Below are 20,894 nucleotides of genomic sequence, written 5' to 3' on the forward strand. Positions count from 1 at the left end.
GATTGTAGAGCCATTGGCCATTATCTTTGAAAACTCGTGGCGAACGGGAGAAGTCCCGGATGACTGGAAAAAGGCTAATGTAGTGCCAATCTTTAAAAAAGGGAAGAAGGAGGATCCTGGGAACTACAGGCCAGTAAGCCTCACTTCAGTCCCCGGAAAAATCATGGAGCAGATCCTCAAAGAATCAATCCTGAAGCACTTACATGAGAGGAAAGTGATCAGGAACAGTCAGCATGGATTCACCAAGGGAAGATCATGCGTGACTAATCTAATCGCCTTCTATGATGAGATTACTGGTTCTGTGGATGAAGGGAAAGCAGTGGATGTATTGTTTCTTGACTTTAGCAAAGCTTTTGACACGGTCTCCCACAGTATTCTTGTCAGCAAGTTAAAGAAGTATGGGCTGGATGAATGCACTATAAGGTGGGTAGAAAGTTGGCTAGATTGTGGGGCTCAACGGGTAGTGATCAATGGCTCCATGTCTAGTTGGCAGCCGGTGTCAAGTGGAGTGCCCCAAGGGTCGGTCCTGGGGCCGGTTTTGTTCAATATCTTCATAAATGATCTGGAGGATGGTGTGAATTGCACTCTCAGGAAATTTGCGGATGATACTAAACGGGGAGGAGTGGTAGATACGCTGGAGGGCAGGGATAGGATACAGAGGGACCTAGACAAATTAGAGGATTGGGCCAAAAGAAATCTGATGAGGTTCAATAAGGATAAGTGCAGGGTCCTGCACTTAGGACGGAAGAACCCAATGCACAGCTACAGACTAGGGACCGAATGGCTAGGCAGCAGTTCTGCGGAAAAGGACCTGGGGTGACAGTGGACGAGAAGCTGGATATGAGTCAGCAGTGTGCCCTTGTTGCCAAGAAGGCCAATGGCATTTTGGGATGTATAAGTAGGGGCATAGCGAGCAGATCGAGGGACGTGATCATCCCCCTCTATTCGACATTGGTGAGGCCTCATCTGGAGTAGTGTGTCCAGTTTTGGGCCCCACACTAGAAGAAGAATGTGGATAAATTGGAGAGAGTCCAGCAAAGGGCAACAAAAATGATTAGGGGTCTGGAACACATGAGTTATGAGGAGAGGCTGAGGGAACTGGGATTGTTTAGTCTGCAGAAGAGAAGAATGAGGGGGGATTTGATAGCTGCTTTCAACTACCTGAGAGGTAGTTCCAGAGAGGATGGTTCTAGACTATTCTCAGTGGTGGAAGAGGACAGGACAAGGAGTAATGGTCTCAAGTTGCAGTGGGGGAGGTTTAGGTTGGATATTAGGAAAAACTTTTTCACTAGGAGGGTGGTGAAAGACTGGAATGTGTTGCCTAGGGAGGTGGTGGAATCTCCTTCCTTAGAAGTTTTTAAGGTCAGACTTGACAAAGCCCTGGCTGGGATGATTTAATTGGGTATGGGTCCTGCTTTTGAGCAGGGGGTTGGACTAGATGACCTCCTGAGGTCCCTTCCAACCCTGATATTCTATGATTCATATCAGATTCTGAAGGGTTCTGAGAAAGAAGAGCTCAAATGTTTGTGTGTGTCACAAATCCTCTTTACTGTTGAAACATTAAAGGCAGGAGATTTTTTTCTGTTATTAAAAGAATTTAGGTCAGTTTACACGTCACACCAACCTGTTTGCGAAGCTTTTTGCAGTTGCCCCTCCAACTTGTTAGGTACTTCTGGAATAGTCAGATTGGATTTGTGAGTTGGAAGCTGTCTTTTGTCTCACTGAAGATGGTACCTGAAGTCAGTGGGAAATCTTTTAAGATAGTTTTCCAATAACACTCGGTTGAATTTTAGTGGCATTGAATTCAATCATAACTAATAGTGTAAGTTTTCAATAGCCTTTTCCTATTAATTGAATTGAATGGCTAATCTTATTAATTTATAGAGAGTTTGAAGCAAGAATGCAACATAATTTACAAAGGAAAATTGTTCAGTGGTGCGTGCATCTGTATGCAACAAACTAATTCTTGCAGTTCTCATCTCAATTTTTGATGGATGTGTGTGTCACAAAAAGTGACCAAACGTTTGGCTGAAAAATGTGAAGATATTTTAAATTGTATTGCAGCAAGAAAATAATTTTAAGAGGGGCTGGAAAGTAGTAAAATGTGGAATTATCTAATTTATTTATTTCACATTCCCACTGAGGAAGAGAATGAGACAGATGTTTTAATCTCATCATGCCACCAGCCAACAAGGAGCTTTTTGTGCTACAGTGGTGGAGAAAAGTGAGAACTAGGAAAAGGGGTTAGAGCAGTGAGTACTAGCTGACGAAACAGCTTTCAAAATGAGTCGGATCAGTGCTGCTGTTCCTTGACTTAGTTACTTCCTCTTTTTTTTTTTTTTTTTTTTTTTTTTTTTGGTGCATCTCTTCTCTTCCCTTCTCCCAGTGTTCATAGATGGATCATGGAAATGCTAAGAAAGAAAATAGTAATACCTCTTTCAACTCTTCAACTGTTCTACCCTTCTCACTTCCTCCTTCTTTTCATTATTTGTGTCCTACAGTCCTGCAGATGAACATTCCTAATTCTTTATGTTCATTTAAAAAAAAAAGACCCAAGATTTTTTTTGTCAGACATATCTACAGAGAAATTTGATATAGATAGACCCCTGTACAAATTTAAGTAGAACTATAGAAGTAATTCTCATTACATTTAAAAATATACCCACAAAGAAACATGAAGTGGAACAAATTGATATATAGGATAGATTGCTGCTTGTCTGGTATTTTCCTCTTGTAAAGTGTAGTTTATTGGTGAGAGACCTTTCATCTTCTTTATTGTCTGGAAGGGAAGATCTCTCAAGAATACTATACTTTAGAAAAAGAAAAATCTAACCTATAATTATAGCTCCATAAAGTGAATATCCTCTGTAAAGTCACAGATACCCACACTGTTTCTGAAAGGCACATTAAAGTTAAGAGTGGATACTTGCTTTTGGAAAAACATTGATAGTTGAAAGTTTTGAAGTAATATAAGAGAGACAAGGTAGGTGAGGGAATATCTTTTATTGGACCAACTTTGTTGGTGAATGAGACAAGCTTTTGAGCTACTCAGAGCTCTTTTTCAGGTCTGGGATAGGTAAACAGACTAAATTCAAGGTGGAACAGATTGTTTAGCATAAGGAGTTAACACAGGTTGCAAGAGACCGTTCAGGATGAAGTGGGCAATTAACACCTCTGCTGTCATGGGACAAAAGAGGTTTAGTGAGTTACAGATGGTTATAATGAGACATAAAATCAATGTCTCTATTGAGTCCATGATTTTTCATGTCTAGCAAAGTGATGAATTTCAGCTCCTATGAGGACGAGGATTGAGAGGTCAGATACAGAGTGATCCTTTTGTGAAAAAGTGTCCACCTATGGGTGATGTGGGCATTTTTGTCATTATTCTGTGTGATTTCATTCAAGAGTGACTGTCACCCACATAGTTGTTGTTGGGGTGTTTAGTGCACTGGATGAGGTACATGACATGTTGTAATAGACATGTAGGACCCAATCTCCTTCTCTGGTGGAGTGTCCTTGTTTGGTGAATGTGGTTTTAAGTGTGTTAAGATGTGTATCTTGGACTTTTTCCTTGGAGCATATTCTGTGGTATCTGAGTGCCTGGCTGTAGATAACAGATTTCTTGGTGTGTCTGATGTGGTTACTGGATCTGTTGAGGTAAGTATGGTGATCCGTGGGTTTCTTGTATATAGTTGTCTGTACAGTTTCATTGTTGAATCTGATTGTTCCTGGGGGAGTGTTTTAGAGAGAGTTTGATGGATAGGTGGTAGTTATTGAAGTTGTGGTTGAAATCTGAGTAGTCTGTCCAGAGGATGAAAACACTGATGTATCTCAGATATATCATTGGTTTTGTGGTGTATTTTTTCAGAAATTTTCCCCCAAGATGGCCCATGAAGAGGTTGGCATATTGAGAACCAACACGGCTCTAACTACTCTGCAAACAAAATTGATGTATTATACTCTATCTTGCTATAAAATAACATTTTGCCATTAGATACAGGGAGTCAGATATTCAGAAGGGCTTCCTTCATGTATATCAGGTCGCCCTGACTTTATTGTCTCTCTTTATCACTGCACCGGAGTGCTGGACTTCACTGAAGAGATTTACTATCCCAGTACACATTCAGTAAACCCATTGTTTTTTCCACACAGTGCAGGAAGGCTATTTTTTTATGTACTGTATCAAGAATTGGGTACATAACGCACTTCAGTCTGTTTCCTTAATCTTCACAAATAAACTTTAGTTTCATTGTTGATTACATAGTTCAGTACAAAAACATGCATTGCCTTGTGGAGATTAATAAAACAGATGATTATTGAAGTTAAAATCATTTATGCATATTCGCTGTTTCTACTTCCAGCTTTCGGACTGTTATCAAGATCGTTGTATGCACTGTGAAAGCCGAGCTTGTTCAAATGTTTTAGCACCTTGGTAATCTTTAAATAAATAAAATGGTATTTTACTCAATGGATGGGTTAGGTAGGGACTTATATGAATTTTGTGGCATGCTATGGTGAATCTGACATTCCCTTTTCCTTATAGTCTTTCCATTGAAACAGAAGTGCAGAATTACTTCTTTATCATTTGTACATGGTGCCACGTGTGCATGGTTTAAAGCCCTGATCATTGGTAAGGATCTTATCTAGGGGTCCAATGCTACAAACATGTACATACATCACTTTACTCATCTGAATAATCCCGTTTAAGCAAAGTTCCATTGAGACAACCAGTACAATTACTCACATAAATGTTTAAGATCAAACCAATAGTGAGATAAAACATGATATCATGGAGGGAAATAGTATACTTGGCAAGAGGATGAAGGAGGGAGGGAGGTTTAAAAATAAATAGGGTTGTAAGTTCTTAGAATCATAGAATCATAGAATATCAGGGTTGGAAGGGACCCCTGAAGGTCATCTAGTCCAACCCCCTGCTCAAAGCAGGACCAATTCCCAGTTAAATCATCCCAGCCAGGGCTTTGTCAAGCCTGACCTTAAAAACTTCCAAGGAAGGAGATTCCACCACCTCCCTAGGCAACGCATTCCAGTGTTTCACCACCCTGTTAGTGAAAAAGTTTTTCCTAATATCCAATCTAAACCTCCCCCACTGCAACTTGAGACCATTACTCCTCGTTCTGTCATCTGCTACCATTGAGAACAGTCTAGAGCCATCCTCTTTGGAACCCCCTTTCAGGTAGTTGAAAGCAGCTATCAAATCCCCCCTCATTCTTCTCTTCTGCAGGCTAAACAATCCCAGCTCCCTCAGCCTCTCCTCATAAGTCATGTGTTCTAGACCCCTAATCATTTTTGTTGCCCTTCGCTGGACTCTCTCCAATTTATCCACATCCTTCTTGTAGTGTGGGGCCCAAAACTGGACACAGTACTCCAGATGAGGCCTCACCAATGTCGAATAGAGGGGACGATCACGTCCCTCGATCTGCTCGCTATGCCCCTACTTATACATCCCAAAATGCCATTGGCCTTCTTGGCAACAAGGGCACACTGCTGACTCATATCCAGCTTCTCGTCCACTGTCACCCCTAGGTCCTTTTCTGCAGAACTGCTGCCTAGCCATTCGGTCCCTAGTCTGTAGCGGTGCATTGGATTCTTCCGTCCTAAGTGCAGGACCCTGCACTTATCCTTATTGAACCTCATCAGATTTCTTTTGGCCCAATCCTCCAATTTGTCTAGGTCCTTCTGTATCCTATTCCTCCCCTCCAGCGTATCTACCACTCCTCCCAGTTTAGTATCGTCCGCAAATTTGCTGAGAGTGCAATCCACACCATCCTCCAGATCATTTATGAAGATATTGAACAAAACCGGCCCCAGGACTGACCCCTGGGGCACTCCACTTGACACCGGCTGCCAACTAGACATGGAGCCATTGATCACTACCTGTTGAGCCCGACAATCTAGCCAGCTTTCTACCCACCCTATAGTGCATTGTAGAATTGTATCTTGTATCTTCTGAATGTGTGTCAGTTTTTCATGTATTTTAAATTTTTCTTTACCATAAAGTACATCTATAATATGTCCTGTAGAACTTCTGGATGGACTAAAAAATTAGTGGAAATGTCTGGATGGAAATATTTTCAGATTTTCACAGCTTGAATAATTTTCTAGTTCATTTTAAAGTTAGGCAGGACATATTGTAGATGTACTTTATGGTAAAGATTATTAAATATCCTTATTTAGTACGTGAATTTCATATGTTAGGGTTTTCTTTTCTTTCTTACTTACTGCTGATAGTGTCATTCACTTTACCTTACTGGAAAATAGTCTCACGTGCACTTGTGTGTTGTCAGAATCCTGAGGCCTCTCCCCTGCATTCATTCTGGGATAACCAGCCTTTTCCTTCCTCACTTCCCCTTTCTAACTGGGAGGGGGAGGGGAAGCATATATCCTTTTGCCCAGGTAAAGGTAATTGTCTGATCTAAAGCTTGATACCAACACCTGTGTGGTATGGTTCTGAGTAGCCATTACCACCACCTTTTTTAAAAGTAGATTGAACAAAGTACTAAGAAATATACTGTAGGGAGAAATCCTGCATTGGCAAGGAGAGGAACAGAATGAATTACTGGGTCTTTTTGTTGTCTGACTTCTATGGTTCCCTTATTCTTCCTTGACCCCCCAGAACAAACCCTGTGACACATTTGAGCTTCATTAGGCCAGGATTGAGTCAGCTAATACTCCTCCCTAGCTGAGATCTCCTGTGCATATTTACAGAATAACTTTTACATTAAAAATATGCATTTTATTATTGCATAATGATTTATTTGGTTTTTATGCCAAGATATTTGATTAAATGTGTAAACTTTTAGAACAGATTTAGCCTTATTAAAAACATATTTTACTATTTGTGAACCCACAACATCATGACTGAAAACTTTGGGCATCTGATAACATTAATTTTTGTATTTGCACTAAGTAGGACAATGGTATATAAATTAATTATAAACATACACTGTAAAATCTTATTTACAAAATACAGTTAAAAGATCATGAGCAATTTCATAATTTTGATCTGAGTTTAAGAAAAGACATTTGGTTTTCTCTTATGGTTGTAGTGGAACTTAGTACTTAGCAGATTTTTTTAAAGGGTTTGGAAGTGTAATTCTTTTGAGGCTTTCTGCCAAGTATTTTTAGTGTTTAAGATGATTCATGCATCATGGGATAATGCACATGGATTGTGGTGAAATTCATGGTTTTAAAAGTAAAGTGTGGAAGTCAACAGAAAAATAGTATTTTGCAGCACCCAAAGATTTCAAATTTATATCTGAAATTAAATGGTAATTTTTTTATTTTTTGTAATTCAAATACTGTCAGACAAAATTTACAACTTGGAGAGAATGATACTCATACTACTACCTGAAATAAACATAATTCCTGTTGACATTTATAGCCCTCTCTCTCCCACTAAGGAAAATTAATTTTGGGAGGTGTGTCTGTAATGTGTGTGGTTTTTTTAAAGCCATAAGGATGGGAATCTAATAAAGAAATGTTGAACAAACTAGTATTGGAGGCTTAAAGTAATAACTCCTGAGGGAATTCTGCACCACTGCGCGCATGCCAGTATCACATCCCCCACGGATTTCTTTGCTTCCCCGCAGAAAAATGACTTCTGACAGGTTAGCAAAGGGAAGCCGACAGAGCAGTCACGCGTCCCCACCAGCAGCGCGGATGCGCTGTTTTGGGCATCTGGATCAGCTGGCAGAATGGTAAATCACCGTGGCGGGGAGCAGGGGACTCCCTGGCCAGTGGCTCCTATCATACGTTGGGCTCTGCTTCTAGTTCTGGCTAGTCTGGGGAGGATGGGACTTCTTCTTCCCCTGCAAGGAGCAGCTGGGGCTGGGTCAAACCCACCCCAGAAAGCTCACCTGGCTGCAGGAAGCTCTGCACAGCCCTTCTCCCTCCCCCCCCACCCCGCTTCCTGCCTCCATTGCTCCTCAGCCATGTGGGGAGGGGTTACTGTACGGACATCCCCGAACCCCCATAGCTGGAGCCTCCATGTACCCAAACCACCCCCCGCACTTGAACCCCCACCCCAACAAGCCCCACCATCTCCCGCACCTGGACCACCCTGATGAGCTCCCTGCACCCCCACAAAGACCCAGTCCCCCAGCACCCAAAACCACCGCTGAGCCCCAACCACCTTTACCTGGATCCTCCTGCAGAGGCCCATTATCCCTGCACCTTGAACCTCCCAATGAGCAGAATTTGTAGAATTTTGCAGAATTTTATATTATTATGCACAGAATTTTAATTTTTTGTCACAGAATTCACTCAGGAGTAAGTAATACAAAAAGACAGAAGAGGAGCTTAGTAACGTGTCATTACCACAATTGCAAATGAGGAAAATATTAAACACTGTTGGAAGGAGAACATTAGACTTACAGGACTGGACTCTTAAAGATTCTGCATTCTTTAAAAACAAAAACAGAAAACCCCCACACACAACAAGTTAGTGTAGCTGTATTCTTAGAGTTTAAATACATTTGCTTCTCAAGAAGTATTGGATATTTCTAAAGAATCTCAACCCAAGTCTTGTGAATCATGCCCTTCCTGGCTGATGAAAGAGAGTCATAAGCAGCTGGTGCCACTCCTAACTGAAACAGCCATTTCCTCATTCAGGGAAGTAATCTTCCCTTCCATTTTTTTCCAGAGTGCAGTAGTCTGACCAACACTGAAGAAACCCACCCTGGATACATCTGTTCCAACTGGTGCCCAATAAAAAAATCTTCTGTTCCTGAGCAAGCTCATAGAGAAGCTAGCCCAGGACTAACTACAAGCTCTTCTGATTAAAGGCAATATCCTAGGCCCAGCGTAATTTGAATTCAGGTCAGGCTATGGGATGAAAACATCTTTGATGGCACTGATGGATGATCTCCTGCTTTCAGTGGATGGAGGGTAGACATCTGTTCTCATCCTTCCCTTGAACTTTGGAGATGATATTGTCTTGTCTGAGAAAGGAGTCGGGAGAAGGCTCTAAAATAGTTTTAAGTCCTTTCATGCCCGAAGAGTAGAAATAGGAGACTGCACCTTTGTCTCTAGACCTCTCACTTGTAGAATCCCAAAAGGATCAGGTTTTCTTCTGGTCCTGTTCAACATGTGCATGCAGCCACTAGATTAACTGGTAAAATGACATGGACTCAAGTGGTAGCAATATTCAGATGATAGGCTCTAATTATCCTTTACCATCTGTGATTGTGCCACTACTAGCAAGATGGCTCAATGCTTGGATGAGATCCATTCATGGATGAAGAAGACCTGGCTGAAACTGAGAAGGATGAAGTTTATGCTGGTGGGAAGAGGAAGGGACTTTGAGGAGTCTTCAGTCATGGTACAGGCTCCTTTGATTGAAGATAAACACCCATAATTGGTCAGCTCAATCTGTAGTTCTTGAGTGCTTTTAGATTTCTCTTTGATGGTAAGCTCTCTCCTTGCAGCATCCACAAGTAGTGCTTCTGGTTATCCAGGAAACTACATCCCACCCATCCTGTCTGACAATGACCCAGCCTTGGTTATATATGTTTTTGCCCTTCTCATCTGGATTACTGCAATGCATTATACCTAGGAGTGAAACCTTTGGCCCTTAGAACTCCTGCTAGTACAAAATGCTACAGTACACTTACTTAGCAAGACAAACTACTGTGAGCACATGTTAACCTATCCTTCAAAGTCTCTATTTGTGTTTAAAAACCACTTAGTGCCCTGAGCCCAGGATATGTAAAAGATCACCTAAAGCTCTGTGCAGGAGACAGAGATTTCTCATGGCTAGTCCCAGACTGTGAAATAAACTTTCACCAGAACAGAGGGCCATCAGATACCTTGCCACCTTCTGCTTTAAGTGCACAGTGCACTTCTTTTACCGTGCTCTTTGAAACATAAACACACAGCAATATATTTTTAAAAAGCAACATTTTTTTAAAAAGCATGAGAAAGATAAAACAGTCTTCCAAAACAACTCTCTCCACAGCGCATACAATTCTCCCCCTCTAGACAGGATGAGAGAGAATGAACCACATGTCACAAAAAGAACAGGAGTACTTGTGGCACCTTAACGACTAACAAATTTATTAGAGCATAAGCTTTCTTGGGCTACATAGAATTGGATCCATAGAATGGATAGATACATATACATGCATACATATAGATATATGTGTATATATACACATACAGAGAAGGTGGAAGTTGCCATACAAACTGTAAGAGGCTAATTAATTAAGATGAGCTGTTATCAGCAGGAGAAAAAAACTTTTGTAGTGATAATCAAGATGGTCCATTTAGACAGTTGACAAGAAGGTGTGAGGATACTTAACATGGGGGGGGGAAATAGATTCAATATGTGTAATGACCCAGCCACTCCCATCTCTATTCAAACCCAAGTTAATGGTAAGATGTTAGTCACCTTGCTTTATGCATTCCTGAAGGTGCTCAGCTGTTTTGTTGATGAGGGCAATAAAAGAATATAGAATTGAATAATAGCTGACTAAAGATCTTCTCCCGAACTGCTCCAAGCAAATCATTTAAACTTTCTCACAGCAGAAATAGTTTAAGGGGTATGAGATTGTATACGTTAATTTAGAAAACATTGTTGGGAAACAGTTAAGATTGCTGCACGTACCATATGTGTATCAGGATAATCAGGCCATCAGTTGTGGCTGGAACAGGAACTGAGGCAGGAGCAAGCTGGAATGGGCAGAGGCGAGCAGGAGTAGTCTGTCGGAAATAGCAGGTAGAGTATCCCCAACAAGGTAATGATGTTGAGCATACTGGAGTTGCTGCTTTCATTAGGGGCCTATATACCTGCATTGGAGTCACCTGGCTAGACCCTTGCTTGTGGATTGTATTGAAATGCAAATGAAAGGGCTGGGCCGTTAGGACTCACAGGTAATTATCTTAAATGACTCATCAGACTCAGGCTCAAAACACTCATCACAACCTGACTCAAACCCACAAAATCAAGGAAATTAAAATTTAAGTTATCTTACAGTACATACCGTCTACTTCTCCACCCACAGGCACACACTATCCTAGCATACATCACAAACCATAGACTTCAGTCTTAACTCTCTCCCTTAACCTGCCCTTCTGCATGCACTGGTATACCAAGGTATCCCTTCTCAGCACTATTACTTGTTCATGTTTGGTATAGTAGTTTGTGTTGTCTGAGTAGTTGGAAGGCTGGCATCCCTAAAGGGCACATAGTGAGAGTTTTTCCTCTACAGTGGTACTCAAATGGGAGACGCAAACAAGCAGAAAAAAGAGCAGAGAGATGCCAGAAAAAGAGGAAGGAGGAAGAGAAAAAAAATAGAAAATGTGTTAATACACGGTGATGGTTCTTAATTCAGAATCTCCTTCCTCTTTAGGATTTTAGTGATAATTTGCTTTAACTCTAGATTAGCTTCATTGTTTGGTTCTGACATCAAAACATAGTCATTTCAAAATTGCCTAAGCATCTTGATATCCTTGATTTGCAATTAGTGTTTCAAAATTAAAATATAACATTCCTTATGGCCAAGTAGTAATATACTTTCTTTTCCATTGAGATCTTATCTCTACAATTAGAAAAATAAATTCTAACATTCTATTATGAATAATACAAAACATGAGGGCCATTTCTCCTGCTTAATCTACAGAATGGGGGTCAAATATATCCCATATTTATACCTCTAATACTATTGACTTCATGGTTTGTTTTGTAATTAAACATGCTCCTATTAATAATAGTAGCGCTAACTTCATTTTGATTTTTATTCCCAAGTAAATTTCAATACATCACACAAAAAAAGAAGATATTTATACTTTCTGAAAAACAAGCTAATGTTCCCATTTAAATAGCTCTTTATCATACTTTTCTCAGTTGTATTACTTTATTAATCATTGATAAATTTTGTATTTCATGGATTGTCATTACATGTGACCTTAAATTTAGATGGTGACATAAAAATAACTTCCAGCTATATGTTAAATAGTCCTTTTTAATTTTAAAATAACCAATTTTCAGTGAATGCAGTAATTTATTTTTCTTGACACCGTGGTACTAATTTGTAAATTCACTAGTTTGGTTTCATTAATACTCTGCAGTAAAGTATAGATTTAAAATAGATAGTTATAGGAAAGAAACTTGCTAATTTTGAACCTCTCTTTTCAGATCATGTTCAGAATGAAGAGAACTATGCACAAGTATTAGATAAATTTGGAAGTAATTTTTTAAGTCGGGATAATCCAGATCTTGGCACTGCTTTTGTTAAATTTTCAACACTTACTAAGGAACTATCAACGCTGCTGAAAAACCTGGTAAGGAGTTCTATATATGTTATTTTTATAAAATGATTCAAAACAAACTACAGTGGAGCACCTTTATGTTCTTGATGATTTGATTAGCTATGTAAATATTCATCAGAATGTTGTCTTGTAAACAAATCAGCTAATTTTAAACTGAAATCAGTGTATGTGTACTACAGAAATAACCTCAATTACAGTTACACTTCAAAAACCGTTGGAAAGAATAAGATACATATTACACATACTGTATTTGGTTATGGTAATGTCTAGTCAGACGGAATGATGGAAGTGTGAACTGATGCACAATTAAGTGACTGGAAGAATCTTACAGTTCTCTGTAATTCCTACTGGGCTCTGTATAGAATTCCTAAAGAAAGCTAGATCTGTCAGAATTACTTTTTGTCTATAAACCTGGCTGTTTAAAATAATAATACTAATGGTAAAAATTTTCTTATTCCAGAAACTAAGTCAATTTGCAAAAAAGTTAAACCACTCACTTCTTTGCTAGCAGGTCCATTTAAAATATAGGTTCTTGGCAGAGAACCTCTCACTTCAAAGAAAACCAGAATCCTATCTATGACTTCTCTGCAAATCAATATCTCTCATTTGTCTGTCCACACTGGGAGAAAGTCAGGACGCCATCGATGTGGTTTAATTTGATCACAGATTTTTTCACTTATAATATCTGGGTGTGTCCAGCAACAAATTGTACAGTGTGGGGAGTAGGGGGTCAGCTCTTTGCTGATCCAGACAGAGAAGCCCCAAACCCTCTTCCTCAGCTCTCTTAACCGGAGACCAGGAAAAGGAGTGTGGTTGGTTCCCCTCTGACGGGACGTAGGAACCCAGAGCCCCAAACCCTACTTTCTCAGCTTCAAGAAGGGATGCTCTCCTTCAAACCCTTTTCCAATTAGTATAGTTTTGGGAGGGCAGGGCTGGCATTGCCCCTCCCCCAAACTGCAAGTCTCGGGCAGATGCGGAGTCGCGCCGGCAGGGGCTGTGCTTTATGGTGGGGAAGCAGATCCTGAGGCTTGCAGTTTGGGGGGGCAATACCGCCCCATCTCCCAAGCTACATCCATATTAAAAAGTAGGGGGCACGGTTCCCAGCCTCCTGGTTCCCCCATACCATGCAACCCTCATGTCTCCACTGCTCTCCGGCTGGCCAGCTCTGAAGGCAGTGCCTCTGTTGGCAGTAGCGCAGAAGTAAGGATGGCAATACTGCAACCTCACTACAATAGCCTCGCAACCTCCCACACACCCTCTTTTGAGTCAGGACCCCCATGGTTATAACACCATGAAATTTCAGATGTAAATAGTTGAAAGCATGGATCTGATAGCTTTTAAAAGTCTTTGACTGTGACACTGACCAAAATGGACCATGAATTTGGAAGGGCCCTATTCATAAGTAACAGGATTTTCTTATAGTTTTGAGAATATGAATAGATCGATATACTTGGTCTTTTAGTCTCTGTAGAACTTTCTCTTGCACTCATACACTCTCTTCACTCCCCATTAAAGTCCACAGTTAGGATGAGATAACATGGAAGTCTTGTTATCGTTCTTGTTTCCTGAAAAGTATTTCTTCCAGTTACTTTGATTCCATTGAACCTGTCTCCCTTTGGTAGTTGTAAACTTGTGCTCGAGAATGTACATATAACAGACTTCTATAGGATTTCGTACATAAAATAAACCTGGGCTTAGAATACTATTGTTTTATCTTTACAAATGCCTCTAAAAATAGCAGATATTCGCATTGGATAGAAAGCACTTTCCAACGTAGTTCTTTCGGAGAAGTTCAATGTAACGATTAGATAGTTAATGAGACGTGCATCAAGGGAATGGAATGTTCATACAGACACTTTCTATTCACTTAAAAAAAAAAAAATGTTTGGAGTGCTGACAAAGTGTCTGTCCAATGGCATCTAGACTCAAATACTTTCACAATTCTCCTTTAAATTCAGATGCCTGCAAACTGTAGCAATGTATGCTTTTATCAGAGGTTTTGGGTATTTCCATATTTTGGTGACTTCCCCTTTTGGTTCATGGTCTTTCAAATACTGAAGAATTCAAATACCAAAGGGATTCTGATCACTGGCTCATGTGAGCATTCTAACATTAGTATATCCCTAAAAATTGATCTATCCCTAGAAACTCTTACTTTCAAAAAGGGCCAAGTTTTTTATTTAAACATTGAAGCTGCAGGCTCTGGTAATTTGGCAATATAAAAGCTACAAAAGAATCGAAGTTTTGAAGGTGGTCAAAATTTTTCTGATTTTTTTTTAATCTGGCAATTTATTATTGAATTAAAATTTGCTCATTATTGCAAGCTTATAATTCTTTCTATATTCACACCTTAGATTCAGGAATTTTGCCAAGAAATTTTTTTGCTAAATCTAGAGATAGATACCTTCAAAGACAACACAGTGTTAGGGAACATCATAAATGGCAGGATTATTTTGTCTCAAGTAGCTGAATTTAAAGGCACCAATCAACTAAGGGCATGAAATGAACAAAGGAGGACTGAGAAACTCCAAATGGATCTTGTCAGTCTTTGTGGTTGGACAAGATAGTGGAGGAAATTAACACTGAGAAATGATTATAATACTCAGAACTTTAAAGATATTAGTGCTTTGCAAAAGCTAGAATCAATTAAACTTTACTACAAGTCTGATGTATTGAGAAATTAACACAGCAAAGTTCAATTACTTGCTCAGAGTCACACAACAATATAATAGCAATCAGGAAGAGAAGCCAGGAATTCTTATGCTGTCCACTGCTCTGACCACTATACTCACTACCTCACAGGAAAGAGTATTCATAATTATAAAGTGTATAATGAATTTGAGACCAAAATGAAATGTAGCAGGAATGATTTCTAAAAGAAATCCATATATCTTCAGAAAAAAAAAAAATACTACCAGAGTCAATGAATCAGAAAATGATCCACGTAAACTCTCTAATCAAAAGCAATATTGAAAAATATGCTAGTTAATGAGGTGAATGGAGATATGGGAGAAATAATGGCACAGCTGAAATGTTAGTGGTAAGTGCAAAGCAACACACATCTATAAAACAGGTTTAGATACATTTTTCATAAATACCACATGGATTAAAATTAGATAGTATCCCTCAGATACTATGATCTGAGAGTCATAGATATTTAGCGAAGATTGGCAAAGTGTGCAGTAGCCATCACAAAGGCTAAGGGCTTGGCTACACTTGCGAGTTACAGTGCAAGAAAGGAGCCCCGGGCGCACTAGCTCACTACCTGTCTACACTGGCAAGGCAAGTAGAGCGCTCTGACTCCGCTGCTACAGCGCTGCTGGTACTCCACCTCGGCGAGTGGAATAATGTTTGCTGCGCCCCCACTGGAGCTCCGCGGCGCCAGTGTGAACGAGGTGTTGCATTACTGCGCTCTGATCAGCCTCCGGAAACGTCCCATAATCCCCGTAAGTCAAGTGGCCACTTGTCATTGTTTTTGAATCGCTGCAGGAATGCGGATATGCCCTTCGAAAGCTCCGTTTCTGACAGCTGGCTGCTTATCTGCTCCGAGACAAAGCAACCATTACTGTGGAATGCTGTGTGTGTGTGTGTGTGAGAGAGAGAGAGAGAGAGGCTGGGAGTCTGCTGCTCTCTGAACTTACAAGACAGCATGCTGACATGCTCTCAGCCCCTCAAAAACCCGCTCTTTCTCCCCCCACATACACACAATACACACCCTGTCAAACTCCACCCCATCCCAGCCCCCATTTGAAAAGCACGTTGCAGTCACTTGTATGCTGGGATAGCTGCCCACAATGCACCGCTCCCAATGCTGCTGCAAGTGCTGCAAATGCGGTTATGCCAGTGCGCTTGAAGCTGTCAGTGTGGACAGATTGCAGCGCTTTCCCCACTGCACTCTCCAAAGCCTGGTTTAACTCAAAGTGCTCTACATCTGCAAGTGTAGCCATGCCCTAATATGGTAGATAGTATGCTAGAGTGCATTAAAGGGGGACAGAAAATGTAACCATAAGTATTTTAAATCGGTTCTGGTTATCACCTTTACATTGGCATATTGAATTTGAAAAGTTGAAGAAAAGGGCAAATAGGATGCTAAGTGGTCTAGAGAATTTATGTGGAAGGCGAGATTAGGACGAATTTGGTCAAGATTTTCAGAAGTGAGAAGTGATTTTGGATGTGTCAGTTTTTGGGTACCCAACTTTTGTAACATCTTAAAGGTCTGCTTTTCAGAAAGTGCTGAGTACCACCTTTTATACAGCTGGTCCCTTTAGGGCATTTCAAAATCTCTAGCCACTTTTCAATATATTGACCTTAGGCCATCTAGTTCATAGAGCTGGAGGGTAGGAGGTGATGAGAGTATATATACAAATGAATGGTTTAGTAAAATTCCAATCCCATAATACAAAAATAATGGATAACACAGTGGAATGATAGGAAATTTTGAAATGTTAAATAGGAATGTTTATCAGCATATAACTTATTTAGTGTTCATAAATAACACAATTAAGAGTGGGATATTTACATAATCAATATAATATAAGCAGTGTCAAAACTTTTGAGGTATAGTTTTTATACCTAAGAGTACAAATAAGTTTTTACTTTACAACGTGGGATATTTCCAAGTTATTCAGAGCATTGTAGTTTTTTTAACTGGTATGTTGGGGGGGGTGGGGAGAGGAAAACGAACTGCATAAAAAAGATATATTAAGTAAGGCTTCCATTATACTGGAAAAAACAGAGCTGCCTTGCTGAAGAGCTATAAAAAATGGCTTCAACTATTGAGCTAGATGTATCAACCACTGCATTCGAGAAATATAAAGTTTTCTCCTTTCTTGTTCCATATTTGGTATTGACAGAGGAACTATTCAAAGCAGCCACAAGTACATTTTTACATGCTCTTAACATTCCTCCGGAAACAAGCAGGTTTCTTGGTCAGAGGGTTTTCCTTTTAGCTTTCTTTCCTTTCTATAATTGGATTGTTCCTTAAATTTGAGAGGCCCTCATAAATCATCAGACAATAAAAATATATATTCAAAACAAAAGGAGTACTTGTGGCACCTTAGAGACTAACCAATTTATTTGAGCATAAGCTTTCGTGAGCTACAGCTCACTTCATCGGATGCAAACTGTGGAAAGTGTAGAAGATCTTTTTATATACACACAAAGCATGAAAAAATACCTCCTCCCACCCCACTCTCCTGCTGGTAATAGCTTTTCTAAAGTGATCACTCTCCTTACAATGTGTATGATAATTAAGTTGGGCCATTTCCAGCACAAATACAGGTTTTCTCACCCTTTCCCCCCCCACACACACACAAACCCACTCTCCTGCTGGTAATAGCTTATCTAAAGTGACCACTCTCCTTACAATGTGTATGATGATCAAGGTGGGCCATTTCCAGCACAAATCCAGGGTTTAACAAGAACGTCTGGGGGCGTGTAGGAAAAAACAAGGGGAAATAGGTTACCTTGCATAATGACTTAGCCACTCCCAGTCTCTATTCAAGCCTAAGTTAATTGTATCCAATTTGCAAATGAATTCCAATTCAACAGTTTCTCCCTGGAGTCTGGATTTGAAGTTTTTTTGTTGTAATATAGCAACTTTCATGTCTGTAATTGCGTGACCAGAGAGATTGAAGTGTTCTCCGACTGGTTTATGAATGTTATAATTTTTGACATCTGATACCCGTTGCCAACTGTGCCCACATATCTATTCAGGGGACACCATCACAGGGCCTAATAACATCAGCCACACTATCAGAGGCTCGTTCACCTGCACATCCACCAATGTGATATATGCCATCATGTGCCAGCAATGCCCCCTGTGCCATGTACAAAAATTGGTCAAACTGGACAGTCTCTGCGTAAAAGAATAAATGGACACAAATCAGATGTCAAGAATTATAACATTCATAAACCAGTCGGAGAACACTTCAATCTCTCTGGTCACACGATTACAGACATGAAAGTTGCTATATTACAACAAAAAAACTTCAAATCCAGACTCCAACGAGAAACTGTTGAATTGGAATTCATTTGCAAATTGGATACAATTAACTTAGGCTTGAATAGGGACTGGGAGTGGCTAAGTCATTATGCAATGTAACCTATTTCCCCTTGTTTTTTCCTACCCCCGCCCCCCTCCCCCCCCGACGTTCTTGTTAAACCCTGGATTTGTGCTGGAAATGGCCCACCTTGATTATCATACACATTGTAAGGAGAGTGATCATTTTAGATAAGCTATTACCAGCAGGAGAGTGGGGTGGGAGGAGGTATTTTTTCATGCTTTGTGTGTATATAAAAAGATCTTCTACACTTTCCACAGTATGCATCCTATGAAGTGAGCTGTAGCTCACGAAAGCTTATGCTCAAATAAATTGGTTAGTCTCTAAGGTGCCACAAGTACTCCTTTTCTTTTTGCGAATACAGACTAACACAGCTGTTGCTCTGAAACCTGTCATATTCAAAACAATTATCATAGTGTTCAGTGCCCAAAATCTTGATGATGTCTTTACATAGTCCCTGGAATAAAAATATACATATACTTTTTTTTGAAACAGTCATTTATTATTAAGACATTAGTTATTGTTCTTTTCTTCCAAATTCTTTATTGTATGGAATAAAACCTGGGAACTTTCAGATACAGTAAGCGAGTCATCTCAAAATTAGGTGTTTTCATAGACCTTTAGGTTTTCTCTGGTAATTGGAGGATACTTCCCTGTAGCGAACTTTGTGGTCCGTAAAATGTATGCATACTTGTCAAAACCCCTAGCAAGATTTTAAAAAGATATGTGAACTACAAGACTTGCTAAGCAGCTCTTGTTTTTAATATGTTAGTTTGGGGCTCGTTTTATATAACTATGCCATTAATATAATTAAGTGTAATATTTCTCAGTTTAGAACTTCAGATTTTTTTCTTGTATTTTGACATATTTTTCATAAGACACTGCCAAATAGGATGGCACCAGTTATATTTTCTGTCAAGTAATATAATCCTGATTTCAATAAAAACTAGAAATCCACCATTGCAATTAACAGTAGTCACAAAAAATGTGGTATAAGTGCCATCTGCTAACCCAACTATAGCAATTAGCTCACATTGTGTACCCTGGGAATTGCTGTCGTTATGAGTAATGCAGGTGCAGAAACAAGGAAGTAAACTAAAATAATTAAATGTATATACTGGTAAATAAGGTAAAAGAAATGATAAAAAAATCAGCATTTATCAAATGATAAAAATAAAAATCATTAACAAGAAATTTTATTTTTCAAGACATTTAGAGTATAAGATTAAATAGAGATGCAGAGGGGGAAAGAAAGGAGCTGATTAAAATGTTTCTTTCTCTAATATAAATTATGTGGAAATCCTGCTAATTTACACAAGTTATTGAGCTCAGTACAGGAGTAACCGGGTAAAATTGTATGAGTTATGATACACATGAAGTTTTTTTCTGGTAAGACTGCTCAGCGTGAATTATCTGAGTTGTTTATATTGAAGTTAATTCTGAAAAATATTCAGAGAATTTGCTAGCTGCTGAAAGCTTCTAAATATTTGTGTATGTTGTTTGCAGTGTCCAATTCTGAAGAACTATATCTTAGTATAATAAATTTAAAATAATTTTCAAAGTTGCAAAATGCAATCATAAGCAGTAAAAGTGAAAGATATGGTTAAACTTTGTGGCAAGCAACTTTTCTTTTCTTTTTCTTTTCTTTTCTTTTCTTTTCTTTTCTTTTCTTTTCAAAAAAGTCCAGATAACACTGAATCTAATTTCCAACACCAGATCTAATACTATTAAACTTTGAATTGGAACATTTATGCTGTGTTAGGTATAAAACAAACACTCTTGGAAAAAAGATTGTGAAATACAAGGCTTTTTTGAGGACCAGAAGCATAAAGAGCAAAGTTTATATAGTATTTATATAGTACTTCGTATTTTCAAATCACTTTTTCTGAGAGAATAATAAAGAGACTGCTTCAGTCATCTTAAATAATTTGCTGTTTTCTTATCTCTTCTTCTTCTTAAGATTTTAGCACATACATATATATAGTGAAAACTCGTTCCTGTTCAATAGAGTCATAGTAAGTCTGTGCCAGACTGGAAGTAGTTTCTTCTTCGAGAGATGATCCCTCCGGGTATGCATTGTGGGTGCTCATGTGTTCCATACTCCTGAGAATATAAGATTTTTCACTAGAAGCATCCGTTGGTCTGCACCTATGCTCTGCACCTTCTCATGCTCCAAACCAAGGGCATAAGGGATGGCCCGGACTGACCACCTCTCCTGTTTCTTTCTACCAGTCGTGGTGTGACAAAATCTCCTGTGTGCACAAGCTTTACTAGCATTTCTCATTCTTTTCCTCCTCAAACCCTACAGTCTCATGAATTCTAACTCTGTAGACAGTTGGAGCTTTCCATGAGACCCATTATGATCTCAGGCCTTCTGGGTGGCCAAATAGTTTCCCTCCAGCCCCAGTGCTCCCTAGCTCCAAATCCTCAGAGGTCAGGCCCACTGACTAGTCCAAGCATAGACATGAGGAGGGTAAGGACAAGCAGCCTCATATGAAGAGGGAGAAATTGCCTCCAAGTCCTCAGAGAAAAGGACCACCTCCC

The 20,894-nt window shown here is 39.5% G+C and overlaps 1 protein-coding gene across 3 annotated transcripts in view; it reads left to right on the top strand.

Annotated features, from left to right (window-relative positions):
• Nucleotides 1-20,894, top strand: part of ASAP1 (ArfGAP with SH3 domain, ankyrin repeat and PH domain 1) — a 333,180-nt gene that overhangs the window by 142,970 nt on the left and 169,316 nt on the right. For all 3 annotated transcript variants that reach the window (XM_077809790.1, XM_077809791.1, XM_077809792.1), the window contains one exon: nucleotides 12,155-12,300. In XM_077809790.1, the coding sequence (XP_077665916.1) occupies nucleotides 12,155-12,300 (146 nt within the window). The remainder of the gene's footprint in view (nucleotides 1-12,154; nucleotides 12,301-20,894) is intronic.

This window comes from Eretmochelys imbricata, chromosome 2, assembly GCF_965152235.1.
Source record: "Eretmochelys imbricata isolate rEreImb1 chromosome 2, rEreImb1.hap1, whole genome shotgun sequence".
Taxonomy (NCBI): domain Eukaryota; kingdom Metazoa; phylum Chordata; order Testudines; family Cheloniidae; genus Eretmochelys; species Eretmochelys imbricata.